General features: G+C 38.2%; 2 protein-coding genes across 2 annotated transcripts in view; one reads left to right on the top strand and one right to left on the bottom strand.

Annotated features, from left to right (window-relative positions):
• The window catches only part of PARP14 (poly (ADP-ribose) polymerase family, member 14), a 50,527-nt gene extending 39,793 nt beyond the window's left edge, over window positions 1–10,734 (top strand). Inside the window, exons 15-17 of the mRNA XM_011950800.1 lie at window positions 629–762; window positions 7,700–7,874; window positions 8,196–10,734. Of these exons, the coding sequence (XP_011806190.1) occupies window positions 629–762; window positions 7,700–7,874; window positions 8,196–8,485 (599 nt within the window). The 3' untranslated portion in view covers window positions 8,486–10,734. The remainder of the gene's footprint in view (window positions 1–628; window positions 763–7,699; window positions 7,875–8,195) is intronic.
• A 3,817-nt stretch (window positions 10,735–14,551) lies between these two features.
• Window positions 14,552–23,975, bottom strand: part of HSPBAP1 (HSPB (heat shock 27kDa) associated protein 1) — a 49,231-nt gene continuing 39,807 nt past the window's right edge. Inside the window, exons 7-8 of the mRNA XM_011950799.1 lie at window positions 15,309–15,419; window positions 14,552–15,181 (exon numbers count right to left, since the gene is read on the bottom strand). Coding sequence (XP_011806189.1) covers window positions 14,645–15,181; window positions 15,309–15,419 — 648 coding nt within the window. The 3' untranslated portion in view covers window positions 14,552–14,644. The remainder of the gene's footprint in view (window positions 15,182–15,308; window positions 15,420–23,975) is intronic.

Genomic DNA, 23,975 nt, shown 5'->3' with positions numbered 1-23,975 from the left:
TGAGATCAGTGTGAACAGATTCCTAACACTCTGAGCAACCCTTGGGAAATAATAAATCACATATAGTATTCTGCTTAGCAGAGGAGAAGACAGAGCTGTCACCACAGCCTATCACATAGCAAAATCTGCCACCCAACTGCCTCTTAAAGATGCTATGAAGAATAATGAAAAAATAGATGTGGAGTGCCTGTGGTGGTGATGGTGAGGAGTTCTGGCAAAAATCCATGCATAAACAAAACAGTAACTACTTAGAACACTGTAGGGAAATAATTTATTGTCAGATTGTGACTATTAGAGATTGAACAGAAAACACAGATGAGTTATACCGCACCAACAGTTCTCAAATCGTAGTATGATCCAAACTTAGGAGGCAGACACACAGGCTCTGCTCCTCAGAGATGCTGATTCGGTTGATCTGTGGCTTTCCTTTTTTTTTGGTTTAACAAGCATTCCAGTTGGTTCTGATGTTGGTTGTCTGTCGTTCATGCTTTGAAAAGCGTTCTCCCAGAAAGATAAGGAACTTTTTGAATGCTTAGCATTGGAAGATAGTAACACAAGAACACAGATACTAAATTTTCCAGAGTGTACTAGGAATATACGAGGGCATCCTCAAATGTCTCCTTTGCAGTTGACATCCCTGCACACTGGAGTGATATGAAGCAGCAGAATTTCTGTGTGGTGGAGCTGCAACCTGGTGATCCTGAGTACAACACGGTGGCAAGCAAGTTTAATCAGACGTGCGCACACTTCAGAATAGAGAAGGTAAGCCTTCTGCTGGAATGTGGTTTCTGAATGGTGGAAATAAGTTCTGTCATGGTCCTATATAAAATCCATTTTCATTCACTTCCTATCACATTTTTTAACCCAGAATTAGAATTTTTATGGTAATTAGTGGATTCTAGATTCTACTCATGTGACCATAATTACTGAGGCATTAAGATTCTTGTGTCAGTGATTACAATATTCAGTTGTAATATGATAGAACACTAAAGACATAGATTTACTTTGTGAAGCAAGCTAATACAAATTCAAAGATATGGCTTTAAAATTGGATTTGATAACTAGCAAATTCCACAGAGAGCCATGCAGAGGCTCCTCCTCAGATCAGGACCATGTTACTCTGCCCCACTATTCACAGGTCAACAGTGCTTCCTTGATAAAGCCAGCAGCCCTTTCCTTGTTTATCATCATTGTTTTGGGCAGGTGAGTGTGATGATTCGTGCCTGTAGTCCCAGCTATTGGGAGGCTGAGGTGGAAGAATTGCATGAGCCCAGGAGTTTGAGGCCAGTCTGGGTAACATAGCGAGATCCTGCTCTCAAATAAAAAACAACCAATTATTTTGGCATCTTATTCCATTTTTAAACATTATTGATACTGCTCTTTTAAATTATATTTTTCCTTGACTTTCTCTAGCAATATTATGATGATTTTTCTTTTCCTTGACCAATTTCCTTTTCATTATCGCAGGTACTGTTTCTCTTCCAAACCCCTAATTCTAGCTTTATTCATGCCACTTATGCTTAAAGGGTCTTTTGTTTCTGTACCTCACCAGGGAATATTTTAACCCTTCTTGGATTCAACTATTAGTTCAATGTCGATAGCTCCCAAATCAACATTACCAACCTGGGTCTTTGACTCAAATTCTAGAACATACTCCCAGTGGCCTAAAAAATCTCCACTTGAGGCCGCGTGCAGTGGCTCACGCCTGTAATCCCAGCACTTTGGGAGGCTGAGGTGGGTAGATCACAAGGTCAGGGGTTCAAGACCACCCTGGTGAAGATGGTGAAACTGCGTCTCTACTAAAACTACAAAAATTAGCTGGGCACATTGGCAGGCGCCTGTAATCCCACCTACTCGGGAGGCTGAGGCAGGAGAATCGCTTGAACACGGGTGGTAGAGATTGCAGTGAGCCGAAATCATGCCACTGCACTCCAGCCTGGTCGACAGAGTGACTCCATCTCAAAAAGAAAAAAAAATCTCCACTTGAATATCTAACTGCAAAATCAACTTCTCTAAAATCTAATGCTTCATATATATGTAATTCTCTTTCCCTTTCCTTCTTCTTTTCTGTTTTTGGTTCTACCACTTTCTGAGTAAAGCCAGAGATCTTTGATCCACCATAACAAGTCTGCCAGGAAGACCTGCATTTTCTTTCTTTGCAAATTTTTCTTACTCTCTATTTGAACTGCCAACACTGTTTATTCATGTAGTTAAGCACATAATAATTCAAAAAGATTCAAAGTGCTCTGCAAAGATATAGACTATACCTTCAGATAAAGTAAATAGACAAAGAAAATGGATAAAGAGAAAAGAATGGCAGGGAAAATAAGATAATACAGAGGTACTACTAGTTCTCAAAAATGTATAACATGAGGTTACCAATTTGTCTCTGAGTTTCCTAGCAGACAAAGCAAGAAGTAAACATTCAGCTACAAGACTCATAATGTCCATAAATGAAAAAGCAAACCATTTGATAAGGAGGCTCACAGCTCCTCACAATACTGAGACTGACTCCTGAGAGTTTTCTCTTGTGGATCAAGTACTAGAGAATATCCTCAACATCATCCTCACAATAAATTCAACATCAACTTTTACACCACTGTCTTTTATAATGTAAAACTGGTTGAACAAAATCGATGCCTGATTGAATGAAAACAATTCTATGACGCACCAAGACAATGTGATTCAAGTACACAGCTCTATCATGGTCTATTTCTGAGATAACAAGTAAGTCTCACTCCAAGTACCAATTACTACTAACTGGTAGTGGCTGACTGGCACATTGTGATGAGATGCTGAGTTTAGATTGAGCAAGAATGAATGTTCTGGTTGACCAGCAATATCTATAGTGGGCCCTATGGATGCCTGCTGCATATTGGCAGACCTTGGCCAGAAAACTGATTTCAACACTTTTTTACAGAGAAACCTTTTTTTTTTCAATAAAATCTTATGTGAAATCCCAGTGTATGAACCAGATAAAAGCAGGGGTGTCGGTAGTACTTAAGGCACCTCAAGGGAGGTTCCTAGAATTGTGAAAATAACATGAAAAATGGGTGGTCTTTCATCCTCTATGACTATTAAGTCTTATGATTAAGGTTTTTAATATCCATAAGCCTTCCACTTAGATTCAACAATTTTGCCACTGTTGCTTTCTCTGCCTGTCTGTTTTTGCTGAAGCATTTGAAGGTAAGTTGCAGACATCGTGATACTCCTATTTTAGCAAGTATCTCCCAATTAAAGACATTCTCCTAAATTATGACAATGCCATTATCCCAATTAAAAACTTAACATTAATTCAGTAATATCCAATATACAGTCATATTCTTTTTTCTCCCCCCCAAGACAGAGTCTTGCTCTTTCACCCAGGCTGGAGTGCAGTGACATGATCTTGGCTCACTGCAACCTCTGCCTCCTGGTTGCAAGTGATTCTCCTGCCTCAGCCTCCTAAGTAGCTGAGATTACAGGTGCCCACCACCATACCTGGCTAATTTTTTTTGTTTGTTTTTAGTAGAGATGGGGTTTCACCATGTTGGCCAGGCTGGTCTCAAACTCCTCACCTCAAGTGATCCCTCCGCCTCGGCCTCCCAAAGTGTTGGGATTACCGGCATGAGCTACCACGTCCGGCCCCAGTCCATATTCTAATTTTTCCAATTGTTCAAAAAAATCTCTTATAACTCCCCCTCCCCTACCCCAGTCTGAGTTCACACACTGTTTGGACATTATGTCCTTTGTGTCTTCTAATATAGAATAGTACTCTTGCCATTTAAAAAAATATTTTTCATGACACTGAATTTTTTAGAGTTTAAGCCAATTGTGTTGCAGAATGTATCACATTCTGGATCTGTCATGCCTTGATTTTTGTGGAAGAATCCATGCCAGTTTTATAGATTCTAGACTTACCTGATTCTTGGTAATATCATTTATTTCTCTATCCTCTTTATTTCTGGTAAGCTGAATTAGGTTGAAAGATATGAATAAATTCAGATAAATATTTTTTGCAAGAATACTTCATAGGTGATACATCACATCAGGAACCTCAGATGGTAAGGCCATCCCACTATTAATGATGCTAAGTTTGATCACTAGTCAAGTTGGTGACCACCATATCTCTCCACTGGAATCAGTAGATTATCTGTGGGATGATACTTCGTCAGCATATGAGTATCCTGTTCCCCAACAACCTTGTACTGATTGATTTTCACTTCCATTGATGATCCTTGCCTGAATCCATCATTACACTGGAGGTTGCAGGATGGTGATTTTCTAATTCTGTCATTCCTTCTATATATGTTATTTGGCATTTTTTTAAAGAATAAATGTTCTGGCCGGGCGCGGTGGCTCAAGCCTGTAATCCCAGCACTTTGGGAGGCCGAGACGGGCGGATCACGAGGTCAGGAGATCGAGACCATCCTGGTCTACATGGTGAAACCCCGTCTCTACTAAAAATACAAAAAACTAGCCGGGCGAGATGGCGGGCGCCTGTAGTCCCAGCTACTCGGGAGGCTGAGGCAAGAGACTGGCGTAAACCCGGGAGGCGGAGCTTGTAGTGAGCCGAGATCGCGCCACTGCACTCCAGCCTGGGCGACAGAGGGAGACTCTGTCTCAAAAAAAAAAAAAATAAAATAAAATAAATAAATAAATAAATAAATAAATGTTCTTTTTTTTCCTGATTTTGAAAAAAAATCAGTATGTTATATTTAATTACAGTGATTATTCTGTTAGATGTACAAATTATCCTACATTTGGCTGGCAGGAAGTTGGCTCCCATGTCTTTTAATGACCCCATTTATCTTTGAGCATTTCTTTACTTTTTGCCATGAGATTTGTCTTGCTCACCCTGTACTTTCCTTGTCTCGTGCCTGGAATCAGACATTTTCCTAAGAAGCCCTGTTACCTTTTAGTAGGGAATGGTAGTGAGAAACCAAGAGTTGTGTGTTGTGTGTGTTCACTGCTATTGAGGTGTTGTTGCTTCCAGGGTCTTTTGTGGCTAGAGCTAAGAAAATCGTGAACTCGTATTTATGTTTTCTTTTTTTTTTTTTTTTTCTGAGGCAAAGGTGTGCTCTGTCATTCCAGCTGTAGTGCATCGGCGTGATCACAGCTTACTGCAGCTTCCAACTCCTGGGCTCAAGCAATCCCCACCACTCAGACTCTAGAGTCGCTGGGGCTACAGGCACATGCCACCACACCTTTTTGTGTGTGTGTGTGGAGATGGAGTCTGTGTTATCCAGGCTGGTTTCAAACTTTTGACTTCAAAAGTGCTGGGATTCACCCACCTCAGTCTCTCAAAGTGCCAGGATTTCATGTTTTCAATTGAAATTTAATGTTGAAACATTTTTTCTTAATATCTTAATATTTTATGTCATTTTGTGTATAATAGAAATTTTGGCTTTTAATAATAGTACATTCTTGTTTCATCCTATAGAATACATAAAATTGTTTCAAAATTATCATACCAAAATTATTATTAGCAATATTAAAATAGCTATGCCAGCTTTCTTTTGGTTATTGTTAGCATGTTATGGTATATCTTTTCGCATTCTTTTTCTTTTAATCTTTTAATAACTGTATATTTAAGATGTATCTCTTGGTAGCAACATATACTTGAGTTTTGCTTTTTCATCATCCAGTCTGACAATCTTTATCTTTAACTGGAGTACTTAATCTTACTTACTGTACTTACTGATATGTTTGGGTTTAAATGTACCATATTAATCTTTGTTTTCTATTTGTAATATCTATTCTTTGTTCTTTTTTATCTTTTCCTAGTTTCTTTTGTATTATTTCTATTTCATTTTCACCCCTATTATGTTGTTAGTTACACATTCTAATTCTTTCATTGCTTATCCTAGAGACTATAACATGCATCCTTGACTTACTAAACTGTAATGTAAATTAGTACATCCATCATTCCCCAGACAATGGAAAGACCTTTGAATACTTTAAACCTTATTTATCTCTCTTTTGCTTTTTGTATTGCTTTTAACATGCATTTTAATTCTATTTATATTTGAAACCCAATGAAACATTTTTGTTTATATTTATTTACATGTACCAACATATTTATCATTTATTTCCAGAGTCCTTCAATTCCTCCTGTATTTCCATGCTTCCATCTGGGATAATTTTTCATCTAGATGTAGTATTTCTTCCAATGCAGATCTGGTAGTGATGAATTCTCTCAGTTTTTATTTATCTGAAAATATCTTTATTTCTCTTTCATTCTTTGAAGGATATTTTTACTGGGCATAGAATTTTAGATGGTGATTATTTTCTTTCAGCACTTTGAAGAAATTATTGTCTTCTGTGTTACTGTTTCACCGTTCTTCCCTTCTCTCTGCAATCTTAGCTCATCAAATCTTTGATGCCTTCAGATAGACTTTTCTCCCTCTCTAGCTCTTCTAGTAGTTGTTGGTGAGAGGTTGGTCTGATAAAAGTAATCTACCCTGGCTAGACATCTGCTGCTAATAATAAACCTACTAAATAAAGTTTAAGATTTATTTGTAATTTTTTTACCTTAGAATTTATCCCATGAAAAATATAGAATCAGATTACTATATTCAAAAATTACTTGATATAATTATTTTAAAATTTTTTAAACAACCTTTTTAAATTTAAGAATTAACAGACTAAGAAATTGAGAATTATTTCAAAACTCAAAAAATGTTGAAGGCTTTAAAAATGAGTAAAAGATAAAATTTAAGGTAAATGAAATAAAATGAATGTAGGCATTTTGAAGATTAGAAATTTAGCCATAGATAAAGAATACAAAGGAAAAATAATTTTAAAATCATAAACCAGATCAAAAAAATATATGCTAATGCTGAGACTTTGAATTAGAGTGCAAAAATTGTATCTTAATTAAAAAGAGAAAACCCAAAACTGGAAAAAAAAGAAAAAAACAAGAACCAGATGATGGCAGGTAACAGTGTTAAGCCTGAGAGTTCTCCAAAATGGAAAACATTCTGACAACATGGGCAATATGGAACCTTTACTTTGTGCCTTTCCATGAGGGACTTTGGCCACCTTTATCCACCCCTCAGTCTTCCCAGGACAGCTTTATGAAACTGCTACTACTTGGTGATTAGGGGAGTTTAGAAGTAGAACTGCAACCCAGGACCCAAGCAGTTTCCAGCACCGCCCTGGAGGCCACTGCCTAAAGAGTATGGTGAAAGCATGGCCACTTTGGTCTACAACATTCAAGATTCAGGCTCCACTCTTCCAACTGGACCAGAGATTTTCATTAGTTAATTTCATTCTTGCCTAGATACTCTGTTGCTTCTCTTACTGTAAGTACACAACTAGGTCACCCAGTATCCCAGAAGGACTAAGGTGGTGAGAGGCAGAGTGCAAAGCAAGGTGGACACAGCAACAGGAGCAGTCATTAGAGTACATGTAAAAAGCAGGAGTTGCAGAAGTTGGGCCAGCGGAATTCATGTCATGAGTACTTAAAATCCTAAACCTTGTCTGCGCTCATGTGGTACATAGAAGATGTTAAAAATTAAACCAACATTCTTCCCATTGCCTGGTTTTATGAAACACTGGATCTAAAAAGATTTCTGAATGCAGAAAGCTGCCATCTGGCTTTGGATTTTCTGTTTAGTGTGCTTTTATTTATGAAACATAGTGATCATGTTTCATTTGCTGTATATTGGCAAGTGCTCTTGGAACTGGCAGAATATTTTTCTTTATTAATTTGCAGATTGAGAGGATCCAGAATCCAGATCTCTGGAATAGCTACCAGGCAAAGAAAAAAACCATGGATGCCAAGAATGGCCAGACAATGAACGAGAAGCAACTCTTCCATGGGACAGATGCCGGCTCCGTGCCATACGTCAATCGAAATGGCTTTAACCGCAGCTATGCTGGAAAGAATGGTAAGGAAGCGAGTGATCTGGCTGCTTGGAATGAGGCATCAGCCATGAGAGCCTGAGTTGGCTGGGACCATGTGGATTCATTGCGGTCCCCCATCATTGATGGCCATGTTGCATCCTGAGTTTCAGGGTAGGACTCACTGTATTTCATCCCAACGGGGACTGACTGGCCCTTCTAGGTAGAAAAATTGATGATTAAAAGTGAAAAGCACAGAAAAAAAATTTTAAGAGAGGCTTTAGAAGTAACATTATTTAACAGATTGGGCCAACATATCAAATTTTACATTAAATTGAAATCCTTAAAAATGGTTTTTCTTTTCACAGCTGTGGCATATGGAAAGGGAACCTATTTTGCTGTCAATGCCAATTATTCTGCCCATGATACATACTCCAGACCAGATGCAAATGGGAGAAAGCATATGTATTATGTGCGAGTGCTTACTGGAATCTATACACATGGAAATCAATCATTAATTGTGCCTCCTTCAAAGAACCCTCAAAATCCTACTGACCTGTATGACACTGTCACAGATAATGTGCAATATCCAAGTTTATTTGTGGTATTTTATGACTACCAAGCATACCCAGAGTACCTTATTACTTTTAGAAGATAATGTTTTGGTATCCTTCTCACAAAATATTATCCATTTGTACATATCTAGTTGTAAAACAAGTTTTAGTTTTTTTTTATTCCTCTTAACAGATTTTTCTAATATCCAAGGATCATTCTTTGTCACTGAAGTCAGTCTTTCTTCAGCTTCTCTTTCATAATGGAAATGAACTTAATCTTGAGACCTAATAACTTGGAGAATTTAAATGAGATAATGCAGTTGCAACTGTGTGTCCACAAGTATGGACATCAAATCTCTGGGAAAAGAATAGGTTTGTATTTTCAGGAAGGAGAGAATAACAATCTTACAGACAGAGGGCACAGCTAAGCACAGCTGCCACTGCGGGAGACAGCCGGCCCCACGTCAGGATGCCATAGTGCTGTGGGGAGCACAGTATTACCAAGTGGGAAGGGCTTCTGTCTTCTCCGGGAGCAGGGATGGTATCTTAGTCATATTGTTTTCCTTGGGATGAAGTCTGTGCCTAATGTACGATGGATACTCCATAAATGTTTGATAAACCAAGGAATGAAAAAAAGCCTAGTCAGGCTCCTATCCAAAGTAGGAACTATCTCTTTAACATTCTAACATTCTTGACTTACTGTCACTTTACCTCAAATTGAACAGATTCCATGATGGGAACTTCATTCTTTACAAACTAGCCAGTGACATGTGGGACAGCTCTGGCCAGGGCTCTGGGACTGCAGTGTACTTTCCCTGCATGGTCCAGGAGCTGTGATGTGGCTGTGGTCTAGGGGAATCCTGCCCCATGGAGTTCTGCCGCACAACCCTGGCTCCAGTTGCCAGAAGGCTCTTTTTAATGTTGAACCAAAATGTGCCTTCTTTTTTTTTTTTTTGAGACAGAGTTTCACTCTTATTGCCCAGGCTGGAGTGCAATGGTGCGATCTCAGCTCACTGCAGCCTCCACCTCCCAGGTTCAAGCGATTCTCCTGTCTCAGCCTCCCGAGTAGCTGGGATTACAGGCATGTGCCAACACACCTGGCTAATTTTGTATTTTTAGTAGAGATGAGGTTTCTCCGTGTTGGCCAGGCTGGTCTTGAACTCCCAACCTCAGGTAATCCGCCCACCTCAGCCTCCCAAACTGCTGGGATTACAGGTGTGAGCCACTGTGGCCGGCCAGTGTGCCTTCTTATAGTGTCTACTCATTGGTCTTTGTTCTGCCCAGTGATAACAATGGGATAACGCCTGCTACACAACTTCATTGTGAAACCCTTCTCCTGTACTGAGATTAAACGAACTCTAAGATTATTAAATAGTCTATTTTCCTTGACAGCCTAGCTTTTGTTGTCTTATGTATAAATAAACCAAAGGAAGTAAGCAGTCATATTGCTAATCTGCTAACTCATATCTATTGAATGGTAAAGTTTTAAAAATTTCCCCAGGTAAGTTTAAGATTCAAACACCATCTATTGAGCATGTAGATTGTGTGCCAGGTAGTAAAATAGGTGCTTTCACATACATTGTCTGAATTCCTCAAACAATCCTGTGAGGTAAGAATTATCTCTGCATTTGAAACTTGAGGAAACATGCTCAGAGTGCAAGAAGCTTCCTTGCCTGAGATCACCTAAGCAGGAACCCTCAGAGCCAGCAACTGAATATTGGTCCCTGTGATGTCAAGTCCGTTGCAGAACATGGCCTCTAGATTAATGCCACTGATTCAGGAACATCTCCGACAGTCTTGAAATACCCCCATCTCCCCTTGTTGTTTTTTCCTTCTGGCTTCTTCCATTATAGTCTCTTTATTTGAAACTCTGTAGGCCAAGGCCAGAGCTGATACCGACACGGAGCCAATGCAGATAGCACATCAGATGCTAGGGGTCACTGGGAGGATTAAGGGATTTAATCGCTAGGAACACCTGTACTTGAAGTGGAGGAGGTTAGGGGGCCACAGTTGCTGCTTCATTAACATAGAGGTTTTGGATTTTTTTTCTCTTGTGGTTTGTTTTTTAAGTGGATTGGCAGACACCTTATTGCTTAAGAGTGGCTTTCTAGGCAGGCCACTGGCATCTGAATTCATCATTGACAATAAATATAAGAAATTGGAATAAAAAAGAGAGACCTGCTGTTACTCGCTTTTGTTCTCCAATGGTTTGGTTAACTCAGGGTAAGGCTGAGTATCAGGGTATATCGCACCAAAGAATAACAATCCATTCAGTAATGTTATAGTTACCCTCAATCTAAATATGTTAACTGTCATTTTCCTCCTTTTCAAATAAAATACTGGAAAACTGTCATTTAATGGTAAACATTTTTATCCTAAAGGGCAAATACGGGGGGGGGGGAGGGCTTAATGATAAACACAGACCACTGCTGATAATAATAATAATTTAAAAACCACAATTAAGTATGACAGCATGAAGGGATGCTCAGTGTATTAATATCTGGCTGAAAATTATAGGAAGGGGCATGATACAGCCATAGTTCAGTGAATCTGAAGGGCTTATCGACCCTAGCAAGTAGCCCCGGCTGAAACAAGTCCACTTTGCACCTGTGATAGGTCTTGGTTGTTTACTCTAGGGTCAGAAATTCTCTTTTTTGGTATTTGGATCACCTGAGGTGTTTGCTGAAACTCCAAGCTCTGGCCTCGTCCCAAAGGAGTCAGATTCTCCAGCACTAGAGTGGTTCCCAGGAATCTGCATTTTGGGCAAGCACCTCAAATAATTCTGGTATCTCTGACACCCAGAGCCACTATAAAATGTTCATGGGCCTCAGGCACTTTTGCCATTGTGGGCCCCTTATTGCATAAAAAAGTTAAATATAATTTGCAACTGCATTGACATGAACACAAATGAAGTCAAGGCTGGATTATATATTTTGTTCCTGATTTTAAAAGAAACTAAAAATATTTGTGGCCTCCTAAAAGATTCGTGGGCCCCAGCCATTGTCTACTGCACCTAATGGATAAGGCAGCCTGCTGCTGCTCCCTTGATTCTGTGACATTAGGGGGAAGGCTGAGCTTTTATTTATTTTTTATTACTTTAAGGATAGAAGTTTTACTATGTTGCATGAGCTGGGCTCAAGCAATCTCCCTGGCTCAGCTGGGATTATAGGCACATTTGGCCAGGTTTGTATTCTTTAAGTACCTTAGCGCCCAGGCTGGAGTTCAATGGTGTGATCTCGGCTCATCACAACCTCCGCCTACTGGGGAGGCTGAGGCAGGCGGATGGTCAGGAGTTTGAGACCAGCATGGCCAATATGGTGAAACCCCGTCTCTACTAAAAAAAAAAAAAAAATACAAAAATTAGCTGAGCATGGTGGTGTGCACCTGTAATTCCAGCTACGCCTCAAGCGATTCTCCTGCCTCAGCCTCCCGAGTAGCTGGTACTGCAGGCGTGTGCCACCACACCTGGCTAATTTTATATTTTTAGTAGAGACGGGGTTTCACCATGTTGGCCAGGCTGGTCTCAAACTTCTGACCTCAGGTGATCTGCCCGCCTTGGCCTCCCAAAGTGCTGGGATTACATGTGTAAGCCACGGCGCCCAGCTGAGGTTCTCTTCAATCAATGATTTCGATGAGTTGATGGGTGCTGACAAGTTGATGGGTGCAGCACACCAACATGGCACAAGTATACATATGTAACCTGCACGTTATGCACATGTACTCTAGAACTTAAAGTATAAAAAAAAAAAAAAAATCAATGATTTCACTTGCTCAGGCAGCTTACCTGTGAGCAATTTTAAATAATAATTTAAAAACCACAATTAAGTATGACAGCATGAAGGGATGCTCAGTGTATTAATATTTGGCTGAAAATTATAGGAAGGGGCATGATACAGCCATAGTTCAGTGAATCTGAAGGGCTTATCGACCCTAGCAAGTAGCCCCGGCTGAAACAAGTCCACTTTGCACCTGTGATAGGTCTTGGTTGTTTACTCTAGGGTCAGAAATTCTCTTTTTTGGTATTTGGATGCAGGATGAAAAGGGACGCAGCTACCGTGGTAGCTGACAGCCCCCCTTTCACTCTCTTTCCTCACATAATTCTCTGCAGATAGTCAGAATCTCTTGCTGCCTTATGGTCTCTATGAAATCAGGAAATTATCCCCCATAATCTGTTTCATACCATAGAAATCCATGCACAACAATGTGTTAACTCTTCTCCCAGGTCTCAGCATCTCAAAGATTTAACTCTAATTGAATTAAATGTTTTGTCTCAAAATGCCTTGTAAACTTTCTTGACCCCAACCTACACTAAAAAAAAAATTTTATATCAAGCTCAATACATACACAGATGTAACTGAAAAGTTTTATGAGATATACTTACCCTGAAATATTTTTCATGAAAGGTTTCCTGAAATAATAGAGTATTCCAATTCAGTAAAATTACTTTATTCCATTTAAAAACAGAAAACAAAAAACGCTGGTCTCTGTAATCCCAGCACTTTGGGAGGCTGAGGCAGGCAGATCACGTGGTCAGGAGTTCGAGACCAGCATGGCCAATATGGGTGAAACCCCGTCTCTACTAAAAAAAAAAAATACAAAAATTAGCTAGGCATGGTGGTGTGCACCTGTAATTCCAGCTACTCAGGAGGCTGAGAGAATCGCTTGAACCCGGGTGGCAGAGGTTGCAGTGAGCGGAGATCGGGTTACTGCACTGTCGCATGGGCGACAGAGCGAGACTCCACCTCAAAACAAAAGCCAAAACAGAACAAAAAAACAAAAAACGCTGGTCTCACCTGCTACACTGATTTTATAATAGGTCACTATCTGCAGTTTGAAAAAGTGGTCAAAGGAGTAGCAAGCATAAAAAGTAAAATATCTGTAGTAAATGATGTCTATTTCTGCAATAGGAATATACCAAGAATAACAGCTACCTTATCTTTGGCCACATTCTCTGTCCCAATGTACTTGATGAAGTATTATCAATAAGGTCTCATTTTTATTATTCACTCATTCAGATATTTAATAAGCACCTACTACATGCTGGGCACTGATTGTGGCTCTGCAAATAACAGCAATAATCAAAGTCCCTACCCTTAAGGTGTTACATTTTGGTTGGGAGAGATACTAATGAAATTCATAGGTAAATACATAGTGGTCAGATGGAGATAAGTGCCACAGAAGGACTCTTTTCAGACCCTTCTTTCCCTCGGGATGCTTACATAACAACACCCTTCTTCCCTCCATGAAAACACATACTTTGGATTTACTGATACTCTTTACCTCGAGGACAGTAGGATAGCCAGCTATTAGTTCTTCTCAAAGGTGACTTTGCATATCTTTTCTGTTGTGTGTTTGTTTCATGCATGGTTACCCAGAGATCAATATGCTTTTCTAATTTCTAAATTCCTTCTTAGACAGTGATGGTGATTGAAGTATCCCTGGATCTTGCAAATGTAATGAGAGTGGGATCAATTTCACTGAGCTAAGTCTTTAGTCACTGTTTGGGGAGTTGGAGTCCTTTTTAGTCCCAGGATTGGTGTTCCTAGATGTCCAAGTTCCTTGCCTGAAGAGGCCTCATACTGAACCCACAACTACTTTTCTCCTGATTGGTATCCTGCTCTGAATGACAGGGGTTATCCAGTGAGAATTCTGCAGCTGTTACAAGTGAGATCACCTCAGAGCAAGGCTAGATTCCAGACCCAGTGGATCCATTAGACCAGAGGCTGACAAAGCTTTTCTGTAAAGGAACAGATAGTGAATATTTTTTCTGGGCCATACACTGTCACTACTCAACACTGCCGTCGTAATCCGGAAGACATCGTAGACAATATGGAAATGAATTGCATGGCTGTGTTCTAGTAAAACTTTATTTGTAAAAGTAAGCAGCAGGCTGGTCCCTGGTTGAGGCTGAGGAAGACATTACTTCCTGCTGGAAATACTTGGGACTTACATTTGAGACAAGCTGAAAGTATGGGATGAGGGAAGAACAAAAGCTTACAAACAAAGAGCAGCCAGTTTGGCCAAAGAGGAATATGCATGAAAGAAGGTGGCAACAGATTGTGAACATGTACCCTAGAACTTAAAGTATAATAAAAAAAAAAAAAAAAAGAAGGTGGCAACAGACTGAAATGTAATTCTGTAAGGATAAATACATTTACAAACATGCAAACTGACCTTTTGCTGGTTCATCTTTATTTTACAGTCACACTACTTAAAAATACATATTTAAAAAATATTATTTTAAAAGTCATCTTCCACTAGAATCACAAACTTCTTCCTTGTATCAAAAGTTGTGCCACTATCCTGGTTACTTGTGGATTCACCAAGCAGTCCAGCAAGTCATCCGTAGAAATGAATGTTTGAGAAGGAGCCGTAGTAGCATTTGAGGCAATCTGTTCCTTAATTGCCTTTTCACTGTTGTTCATTATTTGTTGTCTCTTGGCACAACGCAGTTTTCCAAAGTGTTCTCCATCCTTGTCAACAAAGTCTTTCCCATCATCACTTCCAAATATGCCTCCTCTTTCTAAAGGTGGTTCTTCGGACCTCTGTGCTACAGGTAGCAGATCAGGGCCAAAGGGACTTGCTGCCTCTGGTTTGCCTGTTCCTGTGGTCAAGTTCTGGCTACCTGTTTGGCCCACCTCCATGTGGCTGTACACATTTAATTCTTCCTTTTTCATGCGCTCTCCATCTGTTCTCAGTGCTTGGATTTCTACTACCTTAGATGTTCTGCAATGATCAAAAAATGCAGAAACGGCTGCATTTAAGTAGCAACAGTTCACTGCATGGGACGTTTCCTCAACCTAAGGGAAAAGAAAAACCTTTAAAATGGTTACATACATTTAGTTACATTGGAAAACAAAAGTCCTAGTCAGGGCTGCTTTACCACAGGAAACTTAACTGCCATGATGAAGACCAGAAGCCGCCTACCTCAGTGGGGTTTAACCAGACTCTGGTATTTTGTGGATTCTCTGCAGTTTTCAGGGCACACACAAGCATACGAGTGATTGCCTCTTCTACCCGGGCTAGGTGATCCTCTTGCTGAATTAAAAAAACACACTTTTAACTTTTGTTAAGTCTCATGGCTTTTTAAGAGAGAATAAAGTCTCTTTTAATTTCATCTTCTGTTCTCTCAATACAAATTTTGTTATAGAAGGAATGAATATGCTATCGGTAGAACCACAATTTTTGTGTATTTACTATCACCTGCCATCTAGAAGAGCTGCAGAATATTTCACCAAATTTAAGTATGTATTCTATCTATAAGACACGGCCTTAAGTATCAATCACCTTATGATATTTTCTCCAATCTTTTCCATTATTTGACATGTTTAAAGTTTTTTTTAAAGTACCACATACAGAGGAATAATCCCTATAGAGTCTGACAAGCAAATTATTTCAGAGATGGAAGAAAAATTACAATAAACATGTTTGGCTACAAGAATGAGATGGCTATCCATCTAAACATGGCTTTCTTAAGACAGAATAAGCATAAGGTATAGCATTAATGAGGAACTGCATTAAAATCAACAACTTCTGTTTACCAAAAAACACCACAAAGGAAAAAAACAAACTAGATGCCTGTAACATATATAACTGATAAAATACTAATGTGAAGAATAAAGAATCTACACATACCAATAAGAGAAATGAGCAAATTTTTAAAAAGGGGCAAAAGACACAATAACCAGCATTTTTAAAAGGAGCAATCAGGTGACTAATAAACATATGAAGACATGTTTAGCCTCCAGGGAAGTGCAAATTGAGAAACCCATGAAATTGGCAAAAAGGGGCCCGATGGTTCCACGTGGGACATTGAGAGACAAAAGTCTTATACACTAATGAGAAAGCAAACTGATAGAGACATTTGGAAAACATGGGTGGCATTATCACGTAAACTTGAGTCTACGGACCAGCAATACCACTCCGAGATTTATACACAGTCTAGAGAAACTCTTGCACATGTGTGCCAGGAAACATGTGTAAGAATATTCTGTTCATAGAAGCAAAAAATTGAACACCGAATCATCCATCAATAGAACAATGAATAATGTATAAATTATTATAAATATAAGTTATTGATATATATACATATATTAATATATGAATAGTAATTAAAATAGCATGAATATTAATCATGAATAAATTACGGAGTATCTTAACACAGTATTATATCACAGTGAAAATGAATGAACAGCTTACATGTGACAGCACAAATGAATCTTAGAAACACAATATTGAAATTAAAAAGGCAAATCTCCATGATGAGATACCTTCACACTAGGACAGCACTAATAAAAAAAAGACAGATATTAACAGGTGTTGGTGAGGATGCAGAGAAATCAGAATCTTCATACATTGCTGGTGGGAATGTAAAATGGTGCTTCAGAAACCTGGGAGTTCCTCAAAAGTTAAACACAGAGTTACCATATGTAATGATTAATTTTGAGTCAAGTTGGCTAGACTATAGTGCTCAGTTGTTTGGTCAAACAATAATCTGGATGTTGCTGTGAAGATATCTTGAAGATATTACTAGCATTTACAATCAACTGACTTTATGTAAAGGAGATTACACTCAATAATGTGCGTGGTCCTCATCCAATTAGTTGAAGTCCTTAAGAGCAAAACCTGAGATGTCTTAAGAGAAAAAAATTCTGCCTCAACACTGTAATAGAAGTCCTATGTGAGTTTCCAGCCTGCCAGCCTGCCCTACAAATTTCAGACATGCCAGCCCCCACAATCAAGTAAGCCCATTCCTTAAAGTAAATCTCAATCTCTTGTTCTCTATATAAATACAGACATTTCTAGGTATTATATAGATATCTACATTTACAGACATGTAGATATCATGTAAAGATATCTATCTACATATATACTCATAGGAATGGAATTGCTGGATCAAATGGTATATCAGAGTTCCTCAGAAAAACAGAACCAACAGAAGATGTAGCCAGATAACCAGATACAGATATAACATATAGCATTAGATTCATTATACACCGTAAGATTTAGCCATGCGATAGCATGCATCAGTATTTCACTTCTTGTGATATTTGAAAAATATTCCATTGTACACATATACCACATTTTATCCACTTATCAGATGATTGATATTTGAGTTGTGTCACTTTGGGCTATTATGAATACTATTACTGTGAACATTCATGTAGAAGTTTTTGTGTGGACCTACATTTTCATTTTTCTTGGGTATACACCTAGAAATGGAATTGCTGGGTCACATGGTATATCAGTCAAGGTTCTCCAAAGAAAGAGAACCAATAGAAAAAAATATATATGTGTGCATATGTGTACAGAGATAAGACAGATGGATAGATGGACAGATAATGTGACAAAACTTTTTTGTTGAAACAAGAGAATGAGAAGAGTGAACGGAATAGATAGGGAAGGGATCGGGAAGCACACAGCACCACTCGAACAGGGCTAAAATCTCTACTCTTTTCCAAATACGTTATTCATGAAAGCAATATCAGAACCTGGAGTTAACCTGAGTTATATAAGTACGGTAGGCTCTAAAACCTAAGAGCTTTTTGGAGCTAAATTTGGCAAAAAGAAGGAATTATTGTCCAATGTTGAAGAGACAATGATAAAAGCAACATATGACGGAGAAAGATAGGATTATGTAACTCCAATTGTGCATTCCAGTTTTTCAATAAAGAATGAGTGGCCTTCAAACAGAATTAGACAGAAAGATGTTGAAGAAGGAACTGGAGGTCTGGTTTGGTGAAGGACAGAAATCATCCATTTGAAATCAGCATGAAGTTCTTAGCTACCACACTTCTAAGTATGGAGTCTGTTTATACTCAATGATACTAATTCTTTGGAAAATTATAGAAAAGATTACTTAACAGTATATAATGAGTCTTTTAAAAACACTGTGGTGAAGTCATTCATGTTACTGAAGTCACGTAAATTCAAATCTAAATAAAATATGAACAAACACTATCCTATGGTAAATTAGAAAACTGTATATCACAACCAAGTGGTATTTGCTCCAGAAATTAAAGATGAATCAATATTAGGCAACCAATTGATAAAATTTATTGCACTACTAAATGTTTACTAAAGAAGAATATTATGTAATCTTCTTTATCAATTCAACAACATTCAATACCTTTTCCCGATTTTAAAAAACAAAAAGTAACGAAATAGAAATTGATGGATACTTCATATGATAAAACACATACAACTCAGCCCCAAATCTAGCATTTCATAGTCAGGAACAAGGCAAGGATGCCCACTATCTCCACTGTTATTAATGAATTGGATGGATTAGCCAATGTAATCAGACCAAATCTCCACCCCCACCCCACAATCATAGGCAAACAAATTAGAAAGGAAGAAGAAAAACTATCTTAATTTTCAGGTAATCTGAGAGATACCTGAAAATCCCAGAAAGTCAATATAAAACTACCACAAAATAAAATAATTCAAATTAACACAAAAATCAATAGCTATCATATACACTAATAATATCCACTTAGAAGACAGAATGGAAGAGAAGACCTTACCCTAGCAGCGAAAAAAGATGAAATATGGCAGTCCTTCCTTGCCTGCAGTTTCGCTTTCTATGGTTTCAGTTACCCGTGGGTAATCTCAGTCAGAAAATATTGAATGAAAAAATCCAGAAATAAACAATTTATAAGCTTTAAATTTCATGCAATTCTGAGTAGTGTGATGAAATCTCCCACCATTCCACTCTACACAGTACATGTTACCTGCCTTTGAGTCACTCGGTAGTTAGCTCAGTGATCAGATCACTGTCGTGGTATTTGCAGGGCCTATATTCAAGGAACCCTTATTTTACTTGATAATGGCCCCATAGTACAAGAGTTGTGATGCTGGCAATTTGGATATGCCAAAGACAAGGCGAAAAGTGCTTCCTTTAAGTGAAAAGGTGAAAGTTCTCAACTTAATGAGAGAAAAAAACAGCATGCTGAGGTTACTAAGGTCTATGGGAACAAATCTTCTATCTACAAAACTGTGAAGAGAAAAAATTATGGTAGCTTTGCTATCACACTTCAAACTGCAAAAGCTGCAGCCACAGTGCATAAGTGCTTAGTTAAAATGGATTAAGTTTGCATCTTAGTTAAGACATTACATTTGTAGGTGGAAGGCATGAACAGAAAAGTGTTGATTGATCACAATCGAGTTTGGTAACATTCAGGGTTTCAGTAACTGGGGTTCTTGGAATATATCCCCCAAGAATAAGGAGATACTACTGTGTTTAGGAATAAACATTTAAAAGAAATGTGCAAAGCTTATGTGAGGAAACCTGGACTTGGATATGTGGAAAGGTACCTAATTTGTGGACAGGACAATTCAAAATCATAAAGCTCAGATAAAATTTAATATGGATTAAAAAATTCAATAGTTTTTTTTTTTCTGATGCTAGACAAGCTGGTTTTAAAGAATACATAAAAAAACAGAGGCAAGAATAGCCAGGAAAACCCTGCAGAAAAAAGCAATGGTTAGTCCTACTGATGTTAAAACGTAAGACCTCACTAAATAGACAGGAAGAAAGACCAATGGACAAAATAGACCCACATACGTTCAGATATCTAGTATATGATGAAACAGACATTTCAAATCATAAGGGAAAACAGACTAAAATAAATGCTGGTCCTGACAATCCTATTATCATTTTGGAAAAGATAAAATTAGATCTCAACCTTATACTATATCCTAGTGAAAAACTTCCAAATGGATAAGAGATCTAAATGCAAAAAACATGAAACAATCTCAATTCTAACATAAAACATTGGTGAATTCCTTTATGACCTGGAAAAGGTCATATGACCTTGGTTTCTAATTATGACTCAAAAACAATAAAGTTCAACAACAGATTTTGCTGGTGAGGCTGTGGAGGAAACAAGCACTTTCATTTACTACTAATGGAAATGCAAAATGGCACAATCACAATGAAGCTGAATTTGGCAAAACCTAACAAAATTAAAGATACATTTACCCTAAGACATGGCAAATCCAGTGTTAAGATCTTCCCCAAAGACACACTTCAACAAATATAAAACAACATATGCACAAGGTTATTCAGTGGCATTATTTGTAATTACAAAAGACTGGAAACAATGCAAACATCTATCCTTAAAGGAACTAATTAACAGTAGAGCACTCATATAATGAAGTACTAGACAGTGGTTGAAGAAAAATATGAATGTTTCTCTTTACTATTATGTAGTGAAATTCAGGATATTATTGTTGAAAAAAGCAAGCTGTGGAACACTATGGTTTATTACTTTCTGTGGAATAAAGGATAGAAAATAAAAAATATACTTGAATAAGTATATAAATAAATAAGTATATAAAGATGTATTTATATGCTTATGCACTTTGTACATATAAGACTGTTTACATACTTATTTACATATATAAATATACATATGTAAAATATATACATATATACGAAAATTACATATATAAATATATATGTAAAATTACTTAATTTTATATATAGCTATATGTTTACAAGAGACACTGGAAATGATAAACCAGAAATGAATAAAAATGGATCTCTATCAAGGTTGGGAAAAATGGAGTGGATGGAACAGGGATGAAAGGCAGACTTCCCTGAGTATAACTTTTAATATAGTTTTGACAAGTTAAATGTTCTACATATTCAAAATATTAAATTAGATCAAAATTTTAAAAAAGTAGATCCTAAAATTGAAAACAAACTGAAACAAATGAACTTAACTAAATATCCAATTAGTAAAATAACCATAAATGAAAAGAAGTCCTTCACAATGACTCCTGAATAAAGGACTTTGTATCTATCCCTCTTAGTGATAGATACAGTCTAATAATAAAAAGAATTGCAAAGAAATTTTAATTTTTACTGGCAAGCTTTATGGTTAGTAGTAATATTTGTATTTGAATTTTGGAAATATAAATTTGACATCTTTTTTTTTTTTTTTGAGATGGAGTGTTGCTCTGCCACCAGGCTGGAGTGTGATGGTGCGATCTCGGCTCACTGCAACCTCTGCCTCCTGGGTTCAAGTGATTCCCCTGCCTCAGCCTCCTGACTAACTGGGACTACAGGCACGTGCCACCATGCCTGGCTAATTTTTTGTAGTTTTTTTCAGTAGAGATGGGGTTTCACCATGTTGGCCAGGATGGTCTCGATCTCCTCACCTTGTGATATGCCTGCCTCGGCCTCCCAAAGTGCAGGGATTACAGGTGTGAGCCACCACGTCCAGCCTAATTTGACATCTTAAAAAATATATTGCTGGATACAGCAAACAAGTAAGTATATTGCTGGTTTTTTTTTTTTTTTTTTGAGACGGAGACTTGCTCTGTTGCCAGGCCAGAGTGCAGTGACTTGATCTCGGCTCACTGCAACCTCCATCTCCTGGGTTCAAGCGACTCTCCTGCCTCAGCCTCCTGAATAGCTGGATTGCAGGTGCGCACCATCATGCCCAGTTAATTTTTGTATTTTTAGTAGAGATGGGGTTTCACCATGTTGGCCAGGATGGTCTCGATCTTTTGACCTCATGATCCGCCCACCTCGGCTCCCAAAGTGCTGAGATTACAGGCGTGAGCCACCCAGCCCGGCCTTATGTTACTGTTTTTAAGGACCCAGATTTTCAGTGTAAGAGAAGAGATAAAAATACAGAAACAAATAAGAAAAAATTCCATCATGTTAAACTTGAATTAGATACTTTTATAATTCAAAAGTCTGATGATTGGGTGTCATGCTCATGTGTGAGACATGCCTCCCTTAAGCCTTGTTATGACGTCAGCACATTACCTGTCTAGATATATTTTTTAAACACATGAATTAGAAATATATCAATATTTATCAATCAATCATCAATCAATCATCTATCTATCTCATATTCTAGCTACATCACTGAAAGAGCCTAGAAACAGTGACACCCAGGAGCAATGAACAGCTTTAGAGCTGAGATCTCAGTTTCTAAAGGCCATTCCCTACAAAAAGAACTGTGGCTACCTGGAGAAATTATAGACTTCCAAGTTTGGGGCACTAAAGAAAAAAGGGTATCCTGGGATATCTTCCTGTGCCAGAAAGCCAGGATACACTCAAAGTCTAATTAATGGGGATGTATCAAAAGGGCACAGGCCAGCTTGAAGTTTCACTTAAAGGACAGATAAGACCCAAATTTAAAATTATCTTGTCAAGCTGGAATGCTCAACCAAACCAACATGATGAAAACTAACAGGGATGACTGTGAAATACTGGATTTAGAATTAAAATCAGCTTCATAGGTACAGGATAGGATTCAACCTGCCTGACAGCAGATCATCTGAAAAAAAGCACCGACATTTTAGAGTTGAATATGAAACTAAAGTGAAATGAGATTACTAAAAAAATTAACCCAATATTACAAGCAGCACTGGAAATATTTAGGATGGAGATCATGTGGGGTAGAAATCTTATACTCTACCAAATAAGGCCCACTGATACTCAGTTTTAGGCACCATATATTAAGAGAACTATTCCAGACATAATAACTCTCCCTCCTCCTCACAGCAATTTCTACTTTTTAAATACCTCCCATATGCCATGCACTATATCAGATGTTTTTACAATGTGTTCTCCAATTTAACCTCACAACCACTCTACTGAGGTGGGTTCAATTATAATCCTCATTTTACAAGAAAATGGAGGCTTGAAGAGATTAAGTAACTATCTATGTTAGACAGCTAACAAAGGTAACTTGTATCTTAAAGTTGCCTGATTCCAAAGTCTGTGGCCAGAATCGTAAAAAGTCTGGAAAAAGGAAAAAGTCACATAAAAACACCCCATTAAAGACAGTAAGAGTTTTTGGGCATGGAAGAAGAAAAGATTATGGAAACACTTGGAGGTATTTTCAAACATTTTAAAAAGATGACAGCTCTATTCTTTAACAACAAGTGAACTTCCTTGGGAGGTGAAGCACCTGTCAGGGCTATTGTAGATACGACTTTGGCATTGGGAGTGGAAGTTCCCCATGGATTCTACCTTAACATCTGCTGCAACTCCCGTTCAGCATGCTGTAGGTAAAATTTCTGTTATGTTACTGATCTCCTGCCATACCTCTTACCTAAGCCTCAAGGGCTACAACTCTTGTCTAAGCCCACACAATATAGCTTTGTTACAATATTCCTTCTGTTCCACTGATTCCAAAGCCATTCCTATTACGAAAGGATAGGAAAAACTAGACTAGAGAGAGGATGCGGCTGTCAAACAGAGCAGAGACATGCAATCCAGGCTTCAGGTCAAGGAGAGCAGAGATGCAGTCAGGGCCTCTGGTTAAAAAGAGGCAGCTGCAATTATGGCCCCAGTTGAAGAGAGAGACTTGAGCATAACAAGCAGCTATTCTAATTGTTAAACAGAGCAGGCAACCAGGATTAAGCATAACACACAGAAGGAAAGGCCTCTGGCAGAAATGAAATGATAAAAATCTAGCACTGAAAGAAAGACTCCGCTTTGAGAATACGTAGAAGCCAAGACAGAATTCTGCAATTAGTAATGACCTTGAACCAAGAAGCAGGTACTGGCCCGGCGCGGTGGCTCAAGCCTGTAATCCCAGCACTTTGGGAGGCCGAGATGGGCGG

Source organism: Colobus angolensis, unplaced genomic scaffold (genome assembly GCF_000951035.1).
Source record: "Colobus angolensis palliatus isolate OR3802 unplaced genomic scaffold, Cang.pa_1.0 Scaffold31, whole genome shotgun sequence".
In the NCBI taxonomy this organism is placed as follows: domain Eukaryota; kingdom Metazoa; phylum Chordata; class Mammalia; order Primates; family Cercopithecidae; genus Colobus; species Colobus angolensis.
The sequence above is the reverse complement of the archived record's forward strand: the minus strand, read 5'-3'. Positions and strand labels throughout refer to the sequence as shown.